This window comes from Thalassophryne amazonica, chromosome 7 (genome assembly GCF_902500255.1).
Source record: "Thalassophryne amazonica chromosome 7, fThaAma1.1, whole genome shotgun sequence".
Classification (NCBI taxonomy): Eukaryota; Metazoa; Chordata; class Actinopteri; order Batrachoidiformes; family Batrachoididae; genus Thalassophryne; species Thalassophryne amazonica.
This window is the reverse complement of record NC_047109.1, coordinates 62,581,001-62,606,760: the sequence shown is the minus strand read 5'-3', so window position 1 is coordinate 62,606,760 and position 25,760 is coordinate 62,581,001. Positions and strand designations below refer to the sequence as shown.

At 41.6% G+C, this 25,760-nt stretch overlaps 1 protein-coding gene across 5 annotated transcripts in view; it reads left to right on the top strand.

Moving 5' to 3' along the window:
• Positions 1–25,760, top strand: part of LOC117514031 (thrombospondin type-1 domain-containing protein 7A) — a 602,038-nt gene that overhangs the window by 343,039 nt on the left and 233,239 nt on the right. For all 5 annotated transcript variants that reach the window (XM_034174316.1, XM_034174317.1, XM_034174314.1 and 2 more), the window contains exons 10-13: positions 11,817–11,932; positions 13,001–13,136; positions 18,329–18,432; positions 23,879–24,073. In XM_034174316.1, coding sequence (XP_034030207.1) covers positions 11,817–11,932; positions 13,001–13,136; positions 18,329–18,432; positions 23,879–24,073 — 551 coding nt within the window. The remainder of the gene's footprint in view (positions 1–11,816; positions 11,933–13,000; positions 13,137–18,328; positions 18,433–23,878; positions 24,074–25,760) is intronic.

Here is a 25,760-nt window from a genome sequence, read left to right as displayed (position 1 = left end):
CACACACACACTAATGATAGGATGCTGCCATGCAAGGTTCTCAACTGCACTTATTAAGTGATTAAGGACCTTGCCCAAGGGCCTTTGAGATTTTCCAGTCTGATAGGAAGAGAGAGGCTGAGAGGCTCCTCTGGTAATAAGCCAAGAGTTCAAGTTTAATAAAACTCTGTCAGCTATGCTCATATGACTTACGCTCCCTTAACTCCCGCCCCCACCCAAAGCAATGTGGGAAACTCGGTGCTAATAGTCTGCTGGCTATGTGTACCTATAAATGGTAAATGGACTGCATTTATATAGCATTTAGCTTTTCCATTTGCATCAGACGCTCAAAGCGCTTTACACACATTCACCCCGATGTGAGGGTACTGCCATACAAGGTACTCACTACACACCAGGAGCAACTAGGAGATGAAGGACCTTGCCCAAATGTCCCTTAATGATTTTCCAGTCAGGCTGGGATTTGAACTGAGGATCCTCTGGTCTCAGGCCCAACACTTTAACCACAAGACCATCACCTCCCCCAAGCTATAATGTGGCATTTGCTAGTCATTAATGAGGAGAGACTTGATATGGTTGTTATTTCTGCTCTATGTGTCTGCATCTGGCGCAACCTACCTGCCAGGTATTTTTGATCATGCCACCTGTGGGTGCTGAACAGAACAAACAAACATAGCCACATGTACCCTGCATATGCAGATGGGCCCCATCTCATTCACAGATGGATCAGAGCTGTCCTCCTCACACAGCCTGAAGCGGTAAACATCACCGGGCGCATGCCACAAACACACACATACACATATAGTGAGTGTCAAAGCCCACCTGACACAGAGAGACACAACAGAGACAAATATGTCAGCGCTTTAGGCTAGGTCTGCTGTCGTCTTTTCGAGAAAGGTGTTGTGTGAAAAAAAACAGTGTGTGCTTATTGATTCTGGCAGCCTGAGTGGTGAATGGACCCCACATCTGCATTTGTATAATCACAGTGATGCTGTGGATTTTCACGAATAAGACAGCTGAATGATTCATGGTTATGAAGTTTGTCTCTATTACACCCAGTCAGACACATCTGCAGTGTGTTTTCTAACGTGTTTATTTACTATTTTTGACGGACAGTTCCCAAAAGCCTTTGAAACACAGTCCAAAGATGCTGCTGTAAGGGTCCTTGAAAAACCGCAGCAGCTTTACACTGAATTAAACATACAATGGTCTTGCTTTGTCATTGGTAATTTTGGGTAATCACATTAATTAGGCCTTATCTTTCCCCACCAGACCTTGTTTTGTTTTTCTGCATTCCCTTAAAACTACTGAGAGTTCTTTACTTTGACTCTCCTCTCTTCATCCCGTGCAGCCATCTGCTCTGTTTTCAAACCAGCGCTCTCACCGAACAGATTAGTCAACATGCTAATAGCAACAAGCAAAACATAAGCATTAGCCGGGCTGTTCATCCTAATGTTGTGCTGAGGGATAAGCTCCCAGGGCCACTGCGCACCTTCTTGTCTTCCCTGCAAATCGTGACATTTAAAGAACATTATGAGATTGGGGCATTGTCTGGAATCAGGCAGTAAAAAACAAAAAAAAAAAAAACATTTCTCTGCTGAGTGGCTTTGTTCATTTTCCTGCTGCTTATTTGCACAGTGATAAATGACGGGACTAAAGAAAAGAACAAGTGTCTTCAAAGAAATAAATATTGCATTCTTAATGCAAGTAGGAAAACATGACAAGCAAAGACGGGAGAATAAAACTGAGAAATGACTGCAATAAACATAAAGGTGTTAAATAGTGAAATGCCAAAATGCAAACACCCCATATAATAAAACTGAAGGAAAAACAGACATTGAAAACTTACTGTAAGCTCAGTTATTATGTGTAACATAAAGAAAAGTTTTGAAGTTTGGTGTATCTGTCCAAACACTATTTACTTCTTACATATTGGCCACATAAATTAACTAATCATTCAGTTATTTTAAAACCTGTTAGTTCTTTAGATTTAAATTCTCTGCTGCCATGCACTTGCTCCTATGTGCACTGGGAGGTTAAAAAAAAGCAAATCAGTATAGGTCACTGTTGCTATTGGAGCTCAGTACTGCAGCTCTCCATATCTTCATGGTTACACTTGAGCAGTGGGTCGGCCTTGCAGTTGGTTTCCTCCTACCTCTTTCATAGGAGTGTTTGTCATTTCTGGAGGCAGTTTTGCATAATCATCTAAAACTCTGTTTTGTGGTGTGCTGCAAGGTTCTGTCCTTGGTCCTATTTTTGATTGCCCTGTATACTGTAAGCTTCCTATTGGACAGTTAGTTGAGCACCTTAAAGGTATTTTGTATCACTGTTACACAGATAATATTCAGTTGTACTTGTCATTTAAACCAAACAACACAACCAAATTAACAGTTTTAATGAAATCTTTTGACATTAAAAAATTCTAGTCAAATCTGGGAGCATGCACTGGCGCGGTTTGCCACACCCACGACACCACTGAACCACCTTGGGTCCTGGATGGCAATAAATGATTGGATGGCAGCACATTTCTTACAACATAATGCTGTATTCACCTGTTGGCAGTAGAAAAAAACAAACAAACATCATATTGGTGATCATGATCAGTGGAATTCCTGTCATCTACAGCAGAAGACTGTTAATGATGATGTGAGGCACAGTCATTTTTCAGTATTAAGAATATTAACAGTAATTTGCTAAACTGAATGATACAACAGATTTAGCATTTTGCACAGCATTATATTCAAACAGGAAGCTCTGGTTCTGATGGTAGCTTAAAAGGCCTTTTTTGTGATTCTGCTCTGTAATATCACATTTACCTTATTAATGGTGTGTTTACACATAAGCAAGATGTGCTACGAATGTCATTTGTATACGGTAGAATATGTTGTGGTGTGTGGAGACAATTCGCCAAATTCAAAACATTCCTGACAGATTGTGACAGAACATAACATTGCGTTGCTGCGCGCCATAGCGCGGGACAATATTCTTGACCGTGCATAATGGCTCGTAATAATTTGCCAGTGACACGTGCCATTAATCCTAACGCGTCTTAACAGGTCCTAACAGTTCCTGGGGGCACCTGACACTTCTGCACCGAATCATCACATTTGTGATCAGCGGCCAAGAATGTATACTTCGTGTCATTCGTGACTTGTCGTCGTTATGTGTAAACCAGGACTCCGCACTTAAATAATCCATCTCTTGCTGCCCATCTTTTCACTCCAGTAAAGATGAAATAACTTCCTGTTTGTCCTTGTCAATGCAGCATGTAGTCAAAGTCAAAAATGTAAAATTTTTGATGACAAGTGGTGTCATGGTCCGCAGTTGCTGCACCCACAGCCAGAGTTGGTGGTATTTTTCCATCAAATCTTGGTGACTAAATACATTTGGCGTTATTCTATTCATTGTCTCCATCACTGCACCAACTGCACATGCATGGTCAGTGCATGAGTCCTGCCCACACCCCCCCCCCCCCCCACACACACACACACTCACACACACTCTTGCACAAATATCACTACTGTACTAGCTTTCTGGAAATACAGACCCCCAAGAAATAGTGAGGCTTAAAAGGCCTTTGACCAAGATTTTGTTCAGACTAGAATCTAAAAAGACCATATGGATGCTAAGGGTGGTGTTCTTTCTCCTCAGTGCAGAAGAGAGAGTTAAAAACAATACAAAACAAGACAAAATTGTCACAACTATTCATTTTTATCCATCTTTTAGCTATTACTTAGATTCACCTAAACAGATCAGTTATTTCAGCCTCCAGCAATTTTGCCAAGTTCCACAGAGTGAGATCAGAGTACACACAGTCAGACAATAAATCTAATTATTAATCAGTTAAATGGATAGTGGTAATTCTCCAAGTTTAATGAGGGAAGAACAGTTCACATGCATCACAAACACAGCTGTAAATGAAATCCGTACAGCAGCTGAAGGTAATGTTGGTGCTGTAAAACCTGATGAGTGAGTCCAACCCATGCACTGAGGCAACTGATGAGGGAACATTCACTCAAAAAACAAAAAAAAAAAAATTAAATAATATCATTCTTCTCTACAAGCTCAGCTATCATGAATCCATCTAAATCACAGGAGAATTTGGAATTCGGATTCAATGCCAAATTTGGATTCGATGCCAACATGACCATTGTGAGGTATGTGTAGAAGAAGACAAAGACGCTTGTCCTCCTGAACACTATGCATGATCACAAAGCAGTGGATGACAACAGTCAGAAGGAGAAAACAGAAGTGATCCAGTACTGCAACAATACAAAAGGAGTGGACACAACGGATTAGATGATTAGCAACTACTCATATAAGCGGAGAACCTCAAGGTAACCCATGGTTCTCTGGTACATGGTCTCTGGATGTTGCCATCCTCAATGCCTACACACTCAAAAAATGGCTCTTTGGATGAACTCAATTAAATTATGTGCAGGATTTCCATGTAATAAATATATGTAGCCCTGACTCAAATAAAACACATCCATGCAAGATAATGTAATTTAATTTAGTTGGAACTACATATATTTATTAGGTGGAATACAATCCATTGAGTCAATTTTTTGAGTGTATCACTCAAATAAATGACTCACTGGATGAACTCAATTTAATTATGGGGATGATTTCTATCTACAGTCCCAACTAAATTAAATTAATAATCTCCCTCCCATTAAGATGATTAAGTTGTGCACATATCATTAATCACAGAACCTACTGTGGACAAACTGTATCTGCATGAATTACCAACCAGTTCCCATTTAAGTCAAAATGGGAGCCTTGCTACTGTCAAGACATGACGTTTGTAAAATGTGTAAAAAAAAAAAAAAAGATTATAATTTTGCCTGGGCTGAAGACAAATTATCTTGCATGGATGCACTTTATTTGGGTTGGGGCTACATATATTTATTAGCTGGAAATCCTGTTCATAATTGAATTGAATTCATCAGTTTTTTGAGTGCACCAACTTCACTGCATCACACCCTGGTTATATGGGTGGCGTAAACATTGTATGCTGGCTATTAAATCAAGTAGCTGGGCAAACAGCACCTGGGCACGCCTAAACTCCAAAAGCATATTATTGAGGCAATGGGAAGATGTGGGTTAAAAAAAAAATCAAAAAACAAATCACAACCACAAGAGGACATCCGACGGGAGATCCAAAGGAAGAGAAAGAGTTGTGTGATCTGCCCAGTTTCCAAAAACAGAAAAGTCAGCAGTTGGTGTTGCCAGTGCACCAGGGCTGTGTACAAGAAGCACTAACTCTTATACCCCCATCACACATAGCCGTAATCACGCAGAGTGGTGTCAGAATTATGAATCGGCGCACATCTGAAAAGTGTTGGATTTCAGTTCCAAAACATTCTGACCGCCATCTGCGGAAGTTGCCACAGTTGGTCAAAATCGGCCGGCGGCCTCGAGTGTGACGTACATGTTCAAAACTCTCTGGACGCTGTCGAGATGGGGCACCTATCCGACGGCGGTCCATGTATAAGGTGATGACCATCTAACCACAATTTACATATTCTGACAGCATCAATACAGCATCTAAGATGATCTGATTGTGGTTGATGAAGCCGAGATCGATCGGTCACAGCGAAGCCTGCTGACATGCTGTGCCACATTTGTCCACCTCCACTGGACCTCGGCCAGTGAGGGCGAAGGAAATGTTATGTAATAACATATATGTGGCACTGTGCACATGTCAGAGGCTTGGTGCAGCTCCCCGCAACGCAGCTGAATGGGATGTCACAGCTGTAACGCAGGTATTATTTACACGTACACCTCCTAAGTCTGTACCAGGTAGGGTGTGGAAATGTTTGCCCAGCACATGATGACATAAATAAACATGTAACTCACCTCTGGTACCCCGCGTTCCACAGCGCAGTGCAAACAGCTGGTCAAGTCCCTTTCACTTGGCTGCGCTGTGTGCTGACAGTGTCGATCAGATGACAAAAGCATAATCCATCTCTCGTATAAATAAATCCCATGTGAAGTGCCATCCCACAAGGATAATTCAACTACAGTTGTGTTAAGATACTTATCAAGTAAAATGACAACAAAAAAGAGTTTAAAAAAGAGAAAAGAGAAAGTACAGTGGCTGCATCTGAACGTTACGCACATGTGGGAAGTTGGGCGCACTGCCAGCACAGTCCAACAGCAGTTATGGAGTCCAGCTGAATGAATAAAATCTAGCAATGCAAGTACTGATCAAACACCTCAAGGGATTTTTCACTGGACTGTACAACAGCAGGCAATCACTGACAGCTGTCAACCTGTTTGTGCACTCTGGACAGCTCCTCTGCTTGCGTCCGCACACGGAGTGGCTGGTACAGTGTTTATGAACACATATACATGCAGCTGAGCGAACATTTTGGCCACACACTCACACACTGCTTTGATCACCTGAACAGGTAACGGCTCGTTCAGCCATTGTAAACACGCGTGCAGCTGAGTGGACACACACTCATCACTCGTATCACCTGTTCTACGCATGTAAACGTGCGCACTCCGTCATGTGAGACACACACCGATGAGAGGTCAGTTTAGTGCTGGGAATGTGAGGACGAGTGGAGATTTGATTGCGTGGGTGAGTAAGTGGGTGAGTGACAGCTCCAATGTCAGTGCGTCTGACAGCAGTCTGTGTCATCTGAATGTTGTATGAAATATGTTTGGGCGGCATCCTGCAGGTGTGCACGAGGCAGGTCGGATGTGTTCAGACCACGGCTGGCCACGCCTGGGCACGCCTCTTTTCCTCCCGACTGTGTCGGTTTATGGCAATATTTGCCATGTCGAAATGGTTCCTCCATGGCAGTTTGTGCACAAGTGATGTGTTCAATTATATTTTATTTTGTTTGGTCACATTTCACCAGTTTACAATTGTTAAACTACAGATACAGTTCAGTTCAACAGCCGTGATAACAGGTAACACGTGACAAAATGAGATAAACATGTTGCAAATATTAAATACATACACGTTTGGTCCCTCTCACTGCTAAAGTAATTACTTGAAACAAATTATTATTATTATTATTATTATTATAGTATTAAGTCATTTAATTTTAAATCACACTTGGATGAATAGGTCATTTTGAGCCATGTGTGCAAACTTGATGTATAAACTCTATTTTTGTATGGAAGTATGGAAGGAAATGTTTAAATAATGATTGGTGGGAATCAAAAGCAAAATATTTACAGAATACTTGGAATATTCAATTATAAAATAAATTGATTTCAAAAGATAGAACAAAAAAATTCAGTCAGTTTGAAATAACCTGGGAAATTGAATGTGGGTCATTTTTGGCCCATGTTGTGCATTAGAAGGTTGTGTGCATATGTTGTGCATCAAAGGCTTAAAACCATTTTAATTTCAAGTTTACTAATGTAAGAAATGTTTTTTTTTTATTTATTTCAAAATGTGCAGTAATCAGAAATTAATCTAGAGTCAAAAGAAAAAGAAAACATTTGTAAGGATTTTCTTTAGAAAACTTGGCCTGATGCCTCATTTCTAGTGGACATGTGAAACTGCATCACAGCGTGTAGCATTGAAAGTTACATAGAGTTGAACTTTGACTGCAGTGAGGTTGTTGTCAAGCAGCGGTGTGTGCTCCCAATGGAGCATTGTGCAAGTCTGGTTTTTGCACATAAATGGTAAATGGACTGCATTTATATAGCATCAGACACTCAAAGCGCTTTACACATCAGTGCCTCACATTCACCCCAATGTCAGGCTGTTGCCATGCAAGGCACCCACTACACACCGGGAGCAACCAGGGGATTAAGGACCTTGCCCAAGGGCCCTTAGTGATTTTCCGGTCAGGCGTAGCGCCGCAACATGGCGTTTGCGCAGTGCTTCTATTTGAAAATAATGGGTTTTACAGCCATGCGTGCTGCATTTGTGCGCTCAGTGTAAAAGGCCCTTCAGAGGTAAATAAGGATGTATTAACAACTGTAATGAGGACAATTTAATCAACCCTAGTAGGGACTTCACTACCGCAGTACCAGTGTGGTACAGACAGGCTTTTACAGTACCCGTCTGCAGACTGAAAGAAATGTGCTGATCACTGTCCATGGATTGTCAGAAGGGAAAAAAAATCTTCCCATCACCTGTGGAATCCAGGTTGACCTCAAAGCATGTGCGCTCACGTGCCCACAAGTACAGGGAATAGTTAAGTGTGTGTTTATACGCAGCCAAAATAACCCACACACAAGCATTCTCCCCATCTCTTGTACAAATCGAGGTTTGTCCCAAAGCATGTGTGCCTGCCCACACGAAGCACATTGGAGTGTGTGTTTATAATAAAGACAGGAGATTGTACACGTGGACACAAAAGCTTGCAGAATGAATGAAAAGGCACAACACCTGATGCAGTATCGATAAGGACAGGACAGATGCAGCGAGAATGTGGCAAGCGAGTGTGTGATGCAACTGTTTGTACGTAGTAAGAACATTGTAAGAAGGAATTGCACATTTTATGCCTCTGCTCCTGTGCATGGTAAGAAATTAATGAAGAACATGTTGGACACTGTGAGAATATGGCAGGGATGTAATCAGGACAGGGCAAGGACTTGAAAATGGCACAGTTAGCGATTTTGACCACACCCCCGGTGCATGGTGACATGGTGTGTGGCCTTTGTTTAATTGTGATGGGGCCCTTAAACTGTGCACTACAGATCATCAACACTGGGCCCTTTGTGTCATCTTGAAGTGTCCTGGAGCAAGACGTGTTTTTTGTAAGTGGTCTGCATTTATATAGCAATTTTATGGTCAAATTGCTTTACAGTGATGCCTCATAGAACCAAAGGCCCTGAATGATTTTCCAGTCTAGCAGGGATTTGAACCGAGGATTACAAGCCCACCACTTAAACCACTTAACCACCATCTCCCCACCCTATGTCTATGAAGACATGAACATCAGAAAACGAGTGCTAGAAATGCTCCCTTGCTGCATCCATCAGCTGCCCTCACTCAGCCCTGAGGACCATAGATTTGGCTGAAGGCACCAGAGTATTTTTTTGCCCTCAAGAGTGATCACACTCTATATATATTAAAAATAAATCACACCTTGTGTCACATTGTTACGTTGTGCCTATGAGGCTACCTATCACTTCCTCAATAACACCATGCTCACAAGTACTGGACGCCCTGAAGAGAGGGACCGTTCTTAGCAACATGAAACCTGACTCTGAGGATACTGCAGTCAAGTTACGCAGCCACCCCGGTCCTGCACAGTGCACAGTGGACCATTAATATTTAAATGACTGATTATTATCCAAACATCTGTTTATGAAGCCATAGTTTGACCTCCTGTCAAAGGTTAAAGCCAAGGGGAGAGAGAGGCACTAGGCTTATTTATTTATTATTTGTTTGAGACTTTATATTTTACATGTGCAAGATATATTTTCTCAGTTGTAATGCTGTGTAAAAGCATTATGTACATTTCATTTTCCAAACAGTTCAGAAAATCATTCAAATCTGCTAAATAGCTTATATTTGTGAATAAATCTGATTAAAAGTATGACAGGAATATTGTTTTTATTTAAAAATACAAGGTGCATTCAAAAAGTATCTAACCTTTGGCTGCAAAAAACACAGCTACTCACCTGTGGGTCTGAATTCCTAATCATGTTCGAAGTAGTCTCCTTGGGACTGCACACACTTTTCCCAGCGGTTCTGCCATTGCTGAAAACATTTGTGGAAGGCCTCTTTTGGAATGGTGTCCAGATGGGCTGTCGCATTCTATATGATGTTTTCTTTCAACTCAAATCGAGTCCCTTTTAGTATCGTTTTGATCCTGGGGACCAGCCAAAAATCAAAGGGAGCCATGACAGGAGAGTAGGGAGCCTGGCAGTTGTACTATTTATACTTTGGCCTCCTGGTGCATACTCATGATGCACCACTCCATGGGAGGCAAAGAAAACTGTCAACGTGACTTTGACATTGCTGCACACCTGCTGTGTTTTCTTTGGCCTCTGTGATATTGGATGTTTCCATTGTGATGACTGAAATTTGGTTTCTGGGTCGTACCTGTAAACCCATGTCTCGTCACTAGTGACAACAGTGTTTAAGAAGTCGGTTTTTGCTGTTTGCACATTGCAGCAGTTGCTTCTGCTCCACCATCAGCAGCTTTGGTAAAAGTCTCACTGACGCTCTCCACAAGCTCAAATCCTCCATGAAAATGAAGTATACGGAACCTGTGCTTAACCCCACCTCCTCCACAAGTCCTTGGATGATGACATGACAGCCATCCATGACAAAGTCCGTATTCTGTCCATCACTTGGTTGTTTTGGCTTGTGGATGGCCTAGCGGAACATGATTCACTCTCCAATGATGTGCTCCCATTTCTGAAACGGTTATACCTCTCTTTTATTTGTGTTATGCTCAAGGCATCATCATCATCATCATGAGCCTGCTGAATCTTGATAATGGGTTCTGCTTGGGTATCATAAAGCTTTGGGAAAATTTGATGCAATACCTTGTCTCAAGTCGTTCCATACTGTTATAGCAAATGAAAATTCAACAATTTTCATTGTTGAATTTTAACAAAATTCAACAATTTTGTTGAATTACGCCTGTCTTTAACAAAATCTTTAATTTTGTTAAAGACAGGCGTAAAAAAATATTTCTGTCATATCGTAGTAATGTATTAGTCTTAAATAAATATGATCTCATGTGCAACTGTGAACACAAGTTTAGGATGCAAGTGTCCACTAATTATATATATACAGAATGTTGTTGAAACATTCTGGCTTCTTTGAGGTGTTATAGCTAAGGTAAACTTTCATACCGACAGTCAGACACAAAGGCCATTCATGTTGCTTTACAAAAACATACAAAGGCATTTGAATTTAAAGCAAAAGGAAGTTATAAAGGCATTCAAGCAAAGCAAAATCTTTAAACAGAAAATATCAAGTGTATAAATGTATTATAATAATAATAACAATAATAATACAATTCTGGAAAGACTGTTTACTGATCTGATTCATTGTGTACGGAAGATATACCGAACCCAACTGAACGCTTATGAGATAGTGAATTATGGGGATGTGTTTTGTTGAGATTTTTGTTGAGATTCCTTTTCAGATTTACCTATTAATATTTAAATTGTTACCTCTTGTAGGTGGAAATGTGCCCAAAAAACAACATCAAAATGTAATTAATGTCTACAGAGAAAATACTAATTAACATGAAATAAAAAGCTTGCAGGGTTATTTTATTTTGTTACTTCACAAGCAGGTTTTATTGCATCACCAGATGATTTGAGATCACAGTTACCTGGAACTTGAAAGCCAAGATTCAAGGATTGGAACATGTATTAGATTACCTTGATTATAACCTACTCACATCCAGTCTCCTTCTTTTCCAGTTCACAATGGTCACTACCACATTACATATCAGTTGTCCCACTCAAGACATTTCATCTGCGCTGTCCCAGTCCACGCATCTGTAAATAGGAAATGGTCTTGGCCCGGAAATTCATCTGTGATAGACTGGCGTCCAATCTATAGGGAGTCATAGACTCTCATCCACTTCATGCTATGCTATCTGAGGATAAACACTGGCACCAATGGGCCACAGACCCTACATATGACTTTAGGACTACCACATTATAACCACATAACACAAAAGCTGAAGCGAATTTCATATACGAGTGATATCTGTGTCTCCCACTCAATTATTGCTGCTGTACAAACTTATTCTGTTGTTTGTTCTTTTAGGTGAAATATTCACATATGTGTTGTATTTTTGAAGATGTGTAATGCATTTCCACCACCTTTCCTCTGCAGCCCCTCTGTGTGTGTTTTTATTTTCTAGGTGTCCAGATGGACCTCGTCCTAGTGCAGTCCGGCCCTGTCAGCTGCTCTGTAAGAAAGACTGTACCATGACCCCTTTCAGTGACTGGACGCCCTGCCCTGTTACGTGTGATGCAGGTACAAAAATAAAAAAATAAATCTGCCTGTAAAGCTTATTTGTAGTAATGTTACCCTCTGTTCCAGATCACTGGAAGAAAGTAACAGTAGGCTTTTTGAATAACTTCAATGTTTTTTTAAAATGGTTTGCTAGATTTCTGTAATGCATTTAGTGTCATTTTACATGATGCTTGTTATTACAGTTAAGAACTAGACAAAAAAGTTAAGGTTCTATATACTGCAAGGAAACTACACGGGTGAACTGCTGCTCTTAGTGACATATTACTGCCCATCGAGAATTCAGTCTGCCGACTTGCACTTACGTCTCGTTACAGATAATTAATTTGACAGATTGACATGCTCGACAACCTCTGGGCGACCTCTGTTAGTGTCCCTGGGAAGACAACTCGCCCATGGATACAAGTGTCGATACGTTTGTTGTGCTGTTGATGTTGTCTTGCTGTGAATGAAAAATGTTGCCAAGATGAGGTCACCTTTGTCACACTGGCTTTGTTCAAGTAGTGACAAAAGAATTAAATTGATTTATGGTGCAAATTCATAGTTAGATCATCTTTTCATGTGATGGATGTGCATAAATCTCTTTGATCCAAGCACACTGTGGTCATGCATTTTAATTTTAGTGCAGTTAATATCTTTACCTTATGCATTGGATTCTATACCACCCCGACTTAAAGGTTCAGATCAGGACAATTTGGAGGATCATTTGATCATAAACAACTTCAGGGCATTGCCACATATGTACTCTAAGTAGTAAAAGTACATTCAAAGTCAATTCTGAAATTTGCTACATCATTTTTAGCACGTCAACAGTTTCTTGATCTTTTTTTACTACTTTTTCCCAGTATACCTCCGATTGTATTTGGCAGTAGTCATCTCCAAGTCTGTTCTTAAAGGCTGATTAGATAATTTGCCTTGCTTGTCATTTGAATGCTTTCACATGATTTTTTTTTTAAATCAAATAATTGTTGTGTGTGTGTGTGTGTGTGTGTGTGTGTGTGTGTGTGTGTGTGTGTGTGTGTGTGTGTGTGTGTGTGTGTGTGTGTGTGTGTGTGTGTGTGTGTGTGTCAGCTGGTAACACTATGAGGCAAAAGCAAAGAAGGAAGCGTCTTATCATCCAGCTGCCATCCAATGGAGGTCAAGACTGTCCTGAGGTACTGGAGGAGGAGAAGGACTGTGAGATCCCTAAAATCTGTCCAGGCTTCAGGTAAATGCTACATTAACTATAGATTGGCTAAGTTAAAAGCAAGCCATCCCAGTTCAAAACATCTGATCAATGCAGTTTACGCTCAGATTTTTGTGGCTGGTAGAATAACATGAATTAGCCTGTTAGCTTCTGCTTACTTACAGTGTTTGCATTATAAATGGCCCACATTTTCAAATGTTTAATTGCATTGCACATTTACCTCACCTATGATTGTCTGTTTAGTGGCCACAAAAAGCAGTTTACTATGAACCTTTTGTGCCTAGTATAACATTAATTAGTCCATTTGCTTCTGATTATGAATGCATTGTTTGGTTTTTAAATAAATAATGAACAAAAATAACAACTGTGACTTATAGACCAGTGTGAGTTATATATCTTTTTTACTATTCATGTTGTATTTTTGGACAGATGTGACTTGGTATGAACATGGTACTCGGAAAAAATTGCAGAATTTCATATGCCTTAAAAATGCCTTAAATTTTATTGAGAAGACCAAGGCTTTGAACCCTCAAGGGTAAGGCAAAGGCATGGAAGAGTAAAGTCAAGGCCAAAGTATGCAAAAGCAAGGCCAAGGCCTGTAAAAATAAGCCTAAAGGCACCCTAAGGCTAAGGCAAAGCATAAAGGCACTATAACACTGCTTAACAATCCTTTCTCACATTCACTTATGCACCAGTGCCAAGAATGTCATGTAAGGTGCTGACCTGCATGTTTGGAGGAATTTAAAGTCAAGGTTAGTGCAAAAAAAGCTTGGAGGGTTATAGAAATGATAATGTGAAAAGAAAGCATGTGTTTTATCAGTGAGAAAGACTGAGGAAAAAATGGCAGCTTTGTGCCTGAACTGCCACAGTACATTTTTTATGAGGCCAACAGACACAATGACATATGTCCAAACACAGTATCTCTTTTTTTTTAACAGCACTTTGTCCTTGTGTGATGTCACCAGGCCGGTGAAATTTTAGCAATTCCCAAACATAATCACCTATCTTCCAAATCTAGGTGTTATGTGGGTGTCCCATTAGCCTGGTGTAGTCACTGGACTCTCTCAGCAGTAAGGCACCTGTGTGTTGGACTGTGTTTGATAAGATGTGCTACATGGTTTTAGGGTCAGAAGTGATGCTACTGTATGCCACCATCTGTATAATTTGAATCATGTCCATCACCTGAAGGAACTGCCCATCTGATAAAAACATAATTACAGCAGTACCAAAGGATTCTTCAGAAATACATAGAGCCAAAGATATCCAGTCATTGTCATAAGGCATTGGTTAGTGTCTAAGTCTTACAAGGAACTAGTGCACTAAGACTCTGAAAATTTAGAACTCTGTCCTCCAGCAAGCACCAGTCACCTCTGTCCAGTGACTTCAACATTTTACATCACATAGCATAAGCTCCCACTGACTTAAATGTCACTGCTGAGGTATGTGAATCTCCTAAAGACTTCAACACCCTCACCACATACAGAAACTGTGCCGATAGCTGAGCCCAAGAAGGCACTGAAACCCTGGATCATAGTCTTGATACCAGACAATGTCCACTATATGACTCCTCACTCACAGGTTGTAGAAAATGTGAAACCAGCTCCCAGCATCATGTACAGCTAATGTCAGTGAACTTTTGGTCATCAATAAATGCTTCCAAGTCAACTCTGGTTCACCATATTAAATATGGACATGTTTTCACTAAATTTCTACCTGTCTTGGATATGAAAGATTCTCTTATTACAATATTATTTTATGCCTCAGAAGAATGAACCCTTTAAAACATTATGTGAAGTCACCTTCAATCTATTGATAACATCATTAGTGGAGTCTTAATAGTTATACATGACAGTCAGATGTGGAACACTCAGGTGGAAAGCTTGGCTATCCAGGATGGACTGGGAGCAAAGCCTTTGCATTGAAACCTCACAGCTGAGGTGATTCTGGAATCTGGTGAGGATGCTCTCTCATTATCATGACACATCCAACTGGGAGGAGGCTCCGGGGAAGACCCAGGACATGCTGCAGGGTTTATATTTCCCAGCTGGATTAGGAATGCCTCAGGATCCCCCAGGAAGTGTTAAATGACTTGGCTGAAGATAGGGACATGTGGGCTGAGCTCAGATCTGTTGCATAGGACAAGATGTTACTATTCCTCAAAAATTACTTGAGGCACCAATGAGACTCTGTGGGGTAGCCAATTGGGTGATGGCATCCTTTGGGTTGTCAAGTGGGCACCCTCCTTATTAAGTGTTTTACTGATAGGCCCATGGCACTTCCAGAGGGTTCAGCAGTGAATCCCAGCATCCCAGGTTCACTCCCTAGATGCCATTAACTCATTTGAAGGCCCAGATAGAGTCATTTCTCTTCATCCACAGCCACTGGCTCCCCTTCTCAGCAGCCCTGGAGAGGTCTTTGACTGCCTGCCTGTGGACCTTCCCTCGCACTCTGAGTAGCCTGAGTACGCCTGAGTAGCCTGGATGTTGAGATGGCTATGGAACCTCTGCAGCCTCCTGCCACTGGGAATATCTTCGCCTTCCAGCCATGTTGTTGCATGTCGGCTGCAAGTTCTGTATACCTCAGCTTCTTTCATTCATAGGCCTCCTCCACTGCACTCTCCCAGGGCACTGTGAGCTCAATGAAGTAGAAGAGCTTCAGCAAGGCTGACCACAGAACAAGGTCTGATCGCAAGTTGGTAACTGCCATCTCAGCTGGAAAGCAGAGTTTCTTGTCCAAGTCTGCCTACACCTTCCAGTCCAGTGCTCTGCCCAGCTGCCCAGTATCTAGACTTATGGTGGCGATGGTAGCTTACCCCTTGCCCTCCTGGACAAATTGTGCTAATTCCCAATGGGATGCGAGGGAGGAAGGGTGTTCACTCTTGTCCTTTGACATTCCTCAAGACGCTTTAGCATGTGATGCAGAGGGAAAAGCGCTATATAAATGCAGTCCATTTACCATTTTTCCTCCCGGTGTTCAGGGTGGAGGCAGTTTGGACTACAGCTAGATCACTCAAATCCAGTAGAATTATCTCTAGTCTGACTTTGACACACTTGTACTCCTCTGCCAGGCTGGAAATGGGCAGGTGTAACATCCTTTTGCCATATAGTCCAATAAGCACCTGGGAAGGCCAAGCCACTTCCTTATGTATGAGCTAACCAGTTTCTCCAGCTTTTCCACCATTGAGAGTGGGACTTCATATAAGGTAAGAGGCCACAGAAGACATGGGAGTAGTCCATACTGCATACATCAGAGCTTCAACTTGCCAGGAAGCAGGGTTCTATCGATGTTCTCCAGGCCACTAGCTACCTCCTTCCTGAGCTGCTGTACTTGCTCTTTGTCTTTGAGGTAGGCGTCATACCACTGACCTAGGCTCTTCACTGGCTTCTTAGAAACCATTGCAATGGGTTCCTTGGCAATGTGAAAGCAGTGGTCTGACAGTCTTCCCTTGACAATGGAGATGCTACCGGAATTGCTCGGATTGCGCTTCATGTGAGTCAATTCTATGGTTCCTTGGAGCTTTCTAAGTAGCCATACAGTGCAGGCCTTGGTCGTGGTGAGTGTTGTGAGGTTGTCCATATAGGCTCTCACCGGTGGCAGCCTCAGCCCTGGTCTTCTCCGCTGTCCACCAACGACACATAGAGAGACCCAGATGATGACCTCCATGGCAAGAGTAAAGGCCAGTGGGAAGATGGTGCAACCAGCCGTGAGTCCCACTTCCAGGTGTTGCCATGCTGTAGTGTACCCTGCTGTTGTCAAACACAGCTGGATGTCTGGGAAGTAGGCCTTGATGAGGGATGTGAGAGCTGCCGGGACTCTGAAGTAGTCAAAGGCTGTCCACAGGAGGTTGTGAGGGACTGAGCCAAAAGCATTTGCGAGCTCCAGGAACACCAGATGGAGATCTGTGTCCTCCTTCTTGGTGACCTCGTCTGATGCCAGATGACACTGGCATGTTCCACACACCTGGAGAAGCCTGATATGCATATTTCCTGTATTGATGTGTCAATCAGACCATTTCTTTGCAGGTAACCTGCCAACCTGTGGGTGACCACGCTGAAGAAGATTCTTCCCTCGACATTTAGAAGACTGATCTGGCAGAACTGGCCGATCTCCGATGAGTCCTTTTCCTTAGGGATAAGGATCCTTCCGGCTTTCCACCAGGACATTGGTATCTCCTTCTTTTGCCACACAACTCGCATCAGCTTCCAGAGGAATTGCAGAACATCTGGTGCGCTTTTGTAGAGCCTGTATGGAATCCCGTTGGGACATGGAGATAATGTGGCCCTTGCTCTATGCACAGTTTTGCCCACTTCACCTGGATGGACTGAGATCTAGTTCGTGATCTGGTGGATTAACTGGTGGCATGTCAGGTGGGAGCATGACTTCTTCCTGGTGTCGGTCATCTGTGCAGGATTCTTTCAGGTGTTCTTCCAAGTCAGCCTTTGACATTGAGGGACTTCTGTTCTTCTCTTTCATGAATAGAGTCTTCACAAACTTGAAGGGACCTTTGTAGAAGCGTGAAGTTGTTTGCTCCTTCTTTCTGCGCTTTCTTGGAAGGTTTTCAGTTCTCCTCAGTGTTCCTAAAGCAGGCCTCTCCCCTCCTTCTCCTCCTCTGTGGCCTTCCTCCATTGCTTCTTCAGCTGCCTCCTCGCTCTGACTAGGCGGTCTATTTCTGTCTGCCTTCTGGACTTAATGGGAATTAGCCGAGTAGCTCGTTTGCCTTTGACCACTCCAAACCATTCCTCTCCATCGGCATAGATTAGATCACCCATTTTTTCCAACTTCTTCATGGTGGTGCCTCTGATCCCTTCCAAGATGTTGTAGAGATCAGAATTGACCTCCTTTCACAGTGTCTTGTCGCATGCCTTTGGCCTACACCCTTGGATCTTCTTCAGTTTGCTGCCACCGGGAACCCAGTTATGAGGCAGATAATGAATGAATGAAAGCTTATGTTTTAATAATTACAAGAATAGTGATAAAGGGCATGGAAGTGAAGTTATCAAGCAAAAACAGTAACTGTATATATTTTAATTTACTTGGCATCAAGATGATTAAAAACTAGTTTCTCATATCCGGGTTTGTCTTGAGTGCAAAACTGATGGAAAATTCACAGAAACTATACTATAAAACTAGCATACTGTATTACATAGTGCAGAGAAAGGGGTGTGGTGTCTTGAGTACATTTGATGTGGCTGAACTATCCTGATTCATTCCAGGTGGAAGACCCACAAATGGAGGAAGTGCCAGCTGGTCCCATGGTTTTTAAGACAAGATAGTCCTGGGGCTCAGGAGACCTGTGGACCTGGACTTCAAACCAGAGGTAGAAGGCAAATATATTTGTTGAAAATTGTGGTACATTTGGAATCCAGTCACCAGGGAGCTTACAGAAAGTTTTATAAAAAAGTCCAGTTTCACCAAACCCAACACACTACCCAAACTGAAGATAAGATTTTGAGCTTTTAAAAAAATTATTTATTTATTATAATAATTCCCCACTTTGTAATAATCTTTGGGTTTGTAAAGAAAATATGTTCACACTCACCAGGCAGCTTGAAAAACATATGACAGTTGAGATTTCATGACTGCTGCTTTCTATACCACAGACTCTTGTCATGCAGTTTTAACAGACCATCTCTTGTTTAAATTTGTGACAAGATAAAGTACCTTGCAGGGGTGGTGGCCAAGTGGTTAATGCGCTTGGTTTCAGTGCAGAAGGTTCCGGGTTCAAAATCCACCCCTGCCACATTTCTCCATGTAATGTGGAGTTGCATCAGGAAGGGCATCCGGCGTAAAACCTGTGCCAATTCAACATGCAGATCCACCTTGGATTTGCTGTGGCGACCCCGAGTGCAAACAAGGGAGCAGCCAAAGGGACTTACTTACTTACAAGATAAAGTACCTTGCCAATATCACATGACAGCATAACCTCTTGTTTGTGCATTTTAATCAAACAATAAGTGATAAATACTTTGGACAAACTGTGGTTCTCCCTCTATTAAAACACATTTCCACATTTTTGGATGGTGGCTGCATCATGCACTTCTGGGAGGCTTTAATAAAAATCCAATTTCAACAGGTCACATGAAATAATCAGTTTCATTATGTTGCATGCAGTGACTATTAGTGCCTACATCGCTGGCTTTGTATTTGCAGACTTACTGTATATATACAGAACATTCAATATAATACTATGCAAATTTATTCATGTTATTGGTTGTATCTTTTCAGTGAACTAGGTAATAGTTGTACATGTGGGCGTAGAGATAATAAAGTCTATCTGACAAGCTGACATTTGTCCCTAATGACCTTGAACTTCACCCAAATGATTGACCTCTGGCTGACATTTCCAGAGCACTTTTGGAATCCACCAACAACCCTAAATCAGGAAAATTGGGATGTATGGAAAATGCAAATACCACCCCCCCCCCCCCCCCAAAAAAAGCTGTGATTCTTGCATTTACTTTGACTTTTATTTCTTTTGAATTGAACTGAATTGAACTTATTTGACACACATATGCTTAACAAAAATCACTCGTACACGAACAAACAAACATTCATACTGTCTTTGTAGACAGTATGAATGCAACATATTTCATGTTTGCTGCTTTCTGGTCAACTTCATTTAATTTGTTAATACACATCTATTCCTGCATTTAAAGCCTGTGAGACATTTGAAAAAAAAAATTGGGAAATAAAAACATTTACCACTTTGTAAGGTTGCCATTATCTTAAAGTGTGCAAAAGTACAGGTTCATCATTGTCATATTTTGTGTGTCAAAGTTCTCTAAATATTCCCTATTGGGAACAAGTCAGGACTGCAGGCAAGCCAGTCCAGTACTCTTACCCTATTCATCTGCAGCAATGCTTTTGTAATGTCCATAGAAAGTGGTTTTGCATTGTATTGACAAATCCATGGATGTCCATGGAAAAGATGTTTTGAAGCAGCATAAGTTGCTTGTCTAAAATCTCATGGTCCTTTTCTGCATTAATGCTGCAATCACAAAAGTGTAAATGGCCTTTGCCAGTGGCAGTGACACAACCCCATAACATGACAGAGCCTGGCTTTTGAACTTGTTGCTGAAAACAGTCTTGAGCACACAGAAAAAGATCTGGAATACTAATTTGTCTGACCACAGGACACATTTCAACTGTGTGATGGCCAGTGATGCCACAGTTACTTTGAAAAAATAATCCAATTACTAATTATTCCTTGAAAAAGTAACTTAGTTACTTTACTGATTACCCAATTTTAAAAGTAACTAAGTTAGATTACGAGTTACTTTCAGTTACTTTCAGCAGCTGCCGACAACACCCCCCTGCCAACTCAACATGAAAGTGATGACCCGTTTACCAATATTCACTTTACAACTTGACTTCAGTGAACATAAAAGCTTGTTTTATAAAACATAAAATAAAGACAGCTTTCTTGATCTCATATTTAACTGTTGACAGTACCTACATTGTTTATAAATGTAACTATTTAATTCTTTCTCACATTTTTTTAACATTTAAATTCTTTCTGAACATTTAGTTATTGAATTATTATTATTAAGTAGTATTAGTAGCAGTAGTATGAAAAATTGCCTTCAAAAGTGAACCTTTAAATAGGGGTGTTGTGGGGAGCCATACCCCCCCCCCCCACACACACACACACTGAACACGAACACTGAACACTGAGCACGAAGAATGGATAAGGTGTAGCACAACCAGATTGACAGGTAAAGTTTTATTGGCATGTTTTATCTTGTGTCGTCCTCAGAAAGAGACTTTAAATGCATTTGGGCAGAAGAAAAAGCGTTAGTGTTTGTTGTTAACGCGTCACAGATCAGCTGTTTTTAGCGAGGACACACAGACCGGCCCAGAGTTTAAAAAAAAGCATAAAAATGTGTAAAGCTCAGTGCAAGTGTGCTGTCATCACTGCGCTTTGAGAGACGACGATAGTTTAGACCTCTTCACACATTCGAATGGCCAGCCTAGTCTCATGTTTTTTTTAATCAAAAATTTTTTAACTCACTATTACTAACCCTACTCCTACCCCCAACCCTAACCTTAGCCATAACCTAACCCTACTCCTTCCCCCAACCCTAACCATAACCACCCCAACCCCCCCGCTTCACTTTTAATTTCGTGCAGCCATCACGGAATGAATGAGAATGAATCTGTGCTGCCGTGATGAAAATGAGGCGCTTTTCATCATAATATCACGAACCAATAGATTAATGTATATTTCGTGTTGCTGAATCACGACTTGCCATGAGACCAGGTTGGAATGCCTCATACAGCAGTCAGCACAACTGTTCAGCCACAGCACATACACACCACAGTCACAGTGCACTCGCATTGCAAACCCAATCGAACGGTGGTTGAGATGAGGTCGTATTGCCATCTAACTGCAGTTGCAACATTCGTATGGCAAGTCGGACGCAAGTCGGACCATTCAGAATGCAGTTGGGCTGTAAAAAATGTTTGGCCACATTGATTCCTGGCCGAAACTCACGATCGAGCCAGCCTTCACGCTGCTGGGCAAATGAGGGTGAATGGCACCTCAATGGCCAATCGACCCACAGTCGGCCAAAGTCCACGTGCAATCCAAAGTCCTCCAACAGCAGTTGCAGTGCACTTTCAACAGCCAGGCCCATTCACACCGCCAGCTCAAATGTAGTGAATTATTGAGTAATTGAAGTTGAGCAAGTGGACGCATTTGTCTCTGTTCACGTATTACATCTCCCAGCGTACATGTCATGGGTTTTCAAATCCTAGGCACAAAAGCACACCGATCTCTAAATTGAATTAAATGTGCCTTGAAAAGTTATTGCCAAAACACTATTGTAGTTTAAACTAAACCATCATACATTTCCTCAACAACATTCAGTAATTTAATTTAATAGCATACAGCACTTGATATGCAAGCCTTCTTACACTGGTTTTCACACTTATGACACTTTTTACTGAACAAAATATTTTGGCCTTTAAAGGTGCAGTTTGTAGGATTTTGGGATGTTTATTAGCATTCATAATCATCAGTTCAATAAATCAATATGTTTTCATAAGATAAGAATGAGTCCTCTGCTTTTCACAAGAAAAAGAAGAGAAATGAGTGGTTTCTCCCCAAAACACTGTCAACTAGGGTGACCATATTTTGATTACCAAAAACCAGGACACTCATGTGATACTCAAAGTTTACTCAATGTAATATGTCAAGTTGTTTTGTGAATTGTTTTGTAAATTGTGTCTGTAGCATGGCCCAAGCAGAGGGTCACCCCTTTGAGTTTGGTCTGCTTGAGGTATCTTCCTCAAATCATAAAAGAGAGTTTTTTTCCTTACCATTGTCACTTGTGTGCTTGCTCTGGGGGTTGTAAGGTTAGACCTTACTTGTGTGAAGCGCCTTGAGGCAACTTTGTTGTGATTTGGCACTTTATAAATGAAATAAATTGAAATTGAAGTGGCGCAGAAAGGGAGCTGAGCCAAAAGGCGAAGCTCTCGATCTACTGGTCAATCTTTGCTCCAACTCTCACCTGTGGTCATGAGGGTTGAGCCACGACCGAAAGAACTAGATCGCAGGTACAAGCGGTCAAAATGGGCTTCCTCAGGAGGGTGAGAAGAGATAGGGTGAGAAGTTCGGTCATCCGTGGGGAGCTCGGAGTGGAGTCGCTGCTCCTTCGCATTGAAAGGAGCCAGCTGAGGTGGTTCGGGCATCTGGTAAGGATGCCTTCTGGGCACCTCTCTAGGGAGGTGTTCCAGGCATGTCCATCTGGGAGGAGACCCTGGGGAAGACCCAGGACTAGGCGGAGAGATTATATCTCCACATTGCCCTGGGAACACCTCAGGATCCCCCAGTCAGAGGTGGTCAATGTGGCATGGGAATGGGAAGCTTGGGGTCCCCTGCTGATGCTGTTGCCCCTGTGACCTGAACCTGAAAAAATGGTTGAAGATGAGTATGATGAAATGGCGCAATGAAAAACATGAAAACCAGGACATTTTCATAACTTTCTAAAAAAATCCCAGGAAGGCCAGGACAGGACTTGAAAACAGGACATTCCTGGGAAAACAGGATGTTTTGTTAAACAAGACAGATAATGGCATAATGCAATCTGTAACTTCACCCACAGATGACACTAAATCTTATACACTGTAGCTTTAACTTGGACAAAATCGGTAATGTCGTGGACTCTGTAATAAATTAGTTGTGCTTTAGAGGGGGAAAAAAGCTAATGGCTACTGATTGTCATTGCTGATATTGTCACATAGTTGATCTCGCTTTTCACAAACACAAACACACACACACACACACACACAGACCTTATAAAACCTGACTTCGCACACCAAACCAAAACAATCATAGCTGCCCTCAGGGGTTCTGCACAAATGTGTTTAGAGATTGATTTCTCTTTGGCCCTGCAGAACATCTGTACCTGAAGAAAATGCAATTTGCAGCTACTCCAGTGATACCTTCTATTGAAAGTATAAGACACGGAATGATGCAAGTCAACACAAATTGACTTGTGGAGCTTCAAACCAAATTGAGCTGCATTTGTATGTACGGTGTGTTTGCTCTGTTCATCCTGAGCCCACCAGAAGGTCATAAACTGTCTGTCTGATGTAATAAAGCTCATTGTTTCCTATTTTATTGCCATGTTGTCTGGTATTTTGCAGTACCTTCTATGACTAGCAATCAGTGTGGTGAATCACAAGACACCAAACCTCTGAGAGCTCTCTTAGTCCTGCTAATGAAGCCTTCTTGCCCTGACTTCCTCTGATTCTTCCAGCTGTGTCGTGTCGTCAGCTGGACGGGACGCAGGCTGACATCGGCGAGTGTCTGAAATTCGCCAAGGCGATGCCTGCCATCACTCAACACTGTCAGCTCCCCTGTCAGGATGACTGCCAGCTGACCAACTGGTCTAAGTTCTCCTCCTGCACAGCTGACTGTGCCGGGGTCCGCACAAGAAAGAGGGCATTGATCGGTAAGGATGCACAGCAGCACAGCACCAACAATACAGTGCTGTTTCAGTCCTTTTCACACAAGGTTATTTGCATTGTAGTTTAAGTGTTAGTGAGGCACCGGGCAATTTAGAGGGTAATGTTTATGGGCCAAGCTCCAAGAGATGAGCCATAAAACGAAACACACTGTTATAAATCTGTTTGTGTGCTTCTTGTCAGATGTGGGATTGAAATCTGAGTCCTCAGCAGTTGTTATCCATCAGTGTCCCCGTACATTTTCCCAGTGTCAAAGTCATAAAATCAAAAGGACAAGAGCGTTGTAAGGCATTAATGAACTGCCACAAGAGATTACTGAGCAATATGCAGTAAAAACTCAACTTCAAACTGTGAAAAAAGTGAGCAAATTGGCTTTTTTTTCAATCTCTTTGATGTGGAAGTTGAATTTCATTTAACAGTGTCATGCTCACCTATCCAACAATCTAACGTAGAGTGTCTCGAAACTCCATTTGAAGAGTGCAGGCAAAAAAATGCTTCATGTCATATTTCCACTGGTGCTTGGTACTACGTATGTCTAAACAATACCATAACCAGGGTTGTGTGTTTTAGTTGGTTTTGCAAGCAGGCAGACCCTCAACTAAACCAGTGATCAAGACACTGAGTTGATTCAATCAAATATCAATTACTAATAAACATAATTATATAATTCTTTTGTTGTTATTATGCATTCAGTAAACAATTAATTATTGTTATTTATTCTAAATTCTGGACCATCTTGTTTGGGAAGAAAATCCTCCAACATAATTTTAATAAGATTTCTGACATCCGCCAATCCTGATCCAGATCACCTCCAAATTCAGTGGAGTCTTGGCCTAATATCTATCTGTGGTGCAAATGTGGTGAGAATCTGTGCAGTAGTTTTGACGTAATTCTTCAAAGCCTATATAAAGTAAAATCTTGATCCAGCATCCGGATCTGATCACCTCCAAAATTTAATGGAGTCTTCCATGCCCTAATATCTATTTGTGGTGAAAATGCCGTCAAAATTTGTGCAGTAGTTTTAACGTAATCCTGCTAACAGACAGACAGACAAATAAATAAATAAATGTTGATGATCTTATTACATCCTTGGTGGGCGCATTAAATATGCTTTACTGACAAATTGTACAACGCTTCTAAAATGACTTCTCAATGCCTGAGGGATGTTCATTTCTCTTCAGTGTAGATTGTTTTCTTGTAGACTTGTAGTGGTTCATTAGAAAATGGGCATAATATGCCGCCGGTAGCCATTCATGTCTTTTAATTTCAATCGTTGCAACCTTTTCTCAAGTCAACATGTGGCTTCAAGTAAAGACATTAATTTGGATGATTAGTTTGAAGAAAATATTATTGGTCTTCTGATGCCTGTTGTGTAGCTCTGACCTTGACAGAGAAATTATAGTGCGCTGCACAGCAGCATTCTGCTAAGATGCAATCAGCTAAAAACAGCTATGGTCACTCAGCGGGATAAGTTCACCTAAGAGGATTTTTAATATAATTTTAGTGGAAAAGCCATGGTGACGTGCACTCAGAGCACCATTATGAGGACACTGACAGGTGAAGTGAGAGGATGTGCTGGGGGAATGAACTGGAAGAAAGCCATCCGAAGTTAAATCTGTTGCTGTCACAGGAAACCGCTCCTAATGAATGCTTCAAAAATGTTTCTTCTCTTTG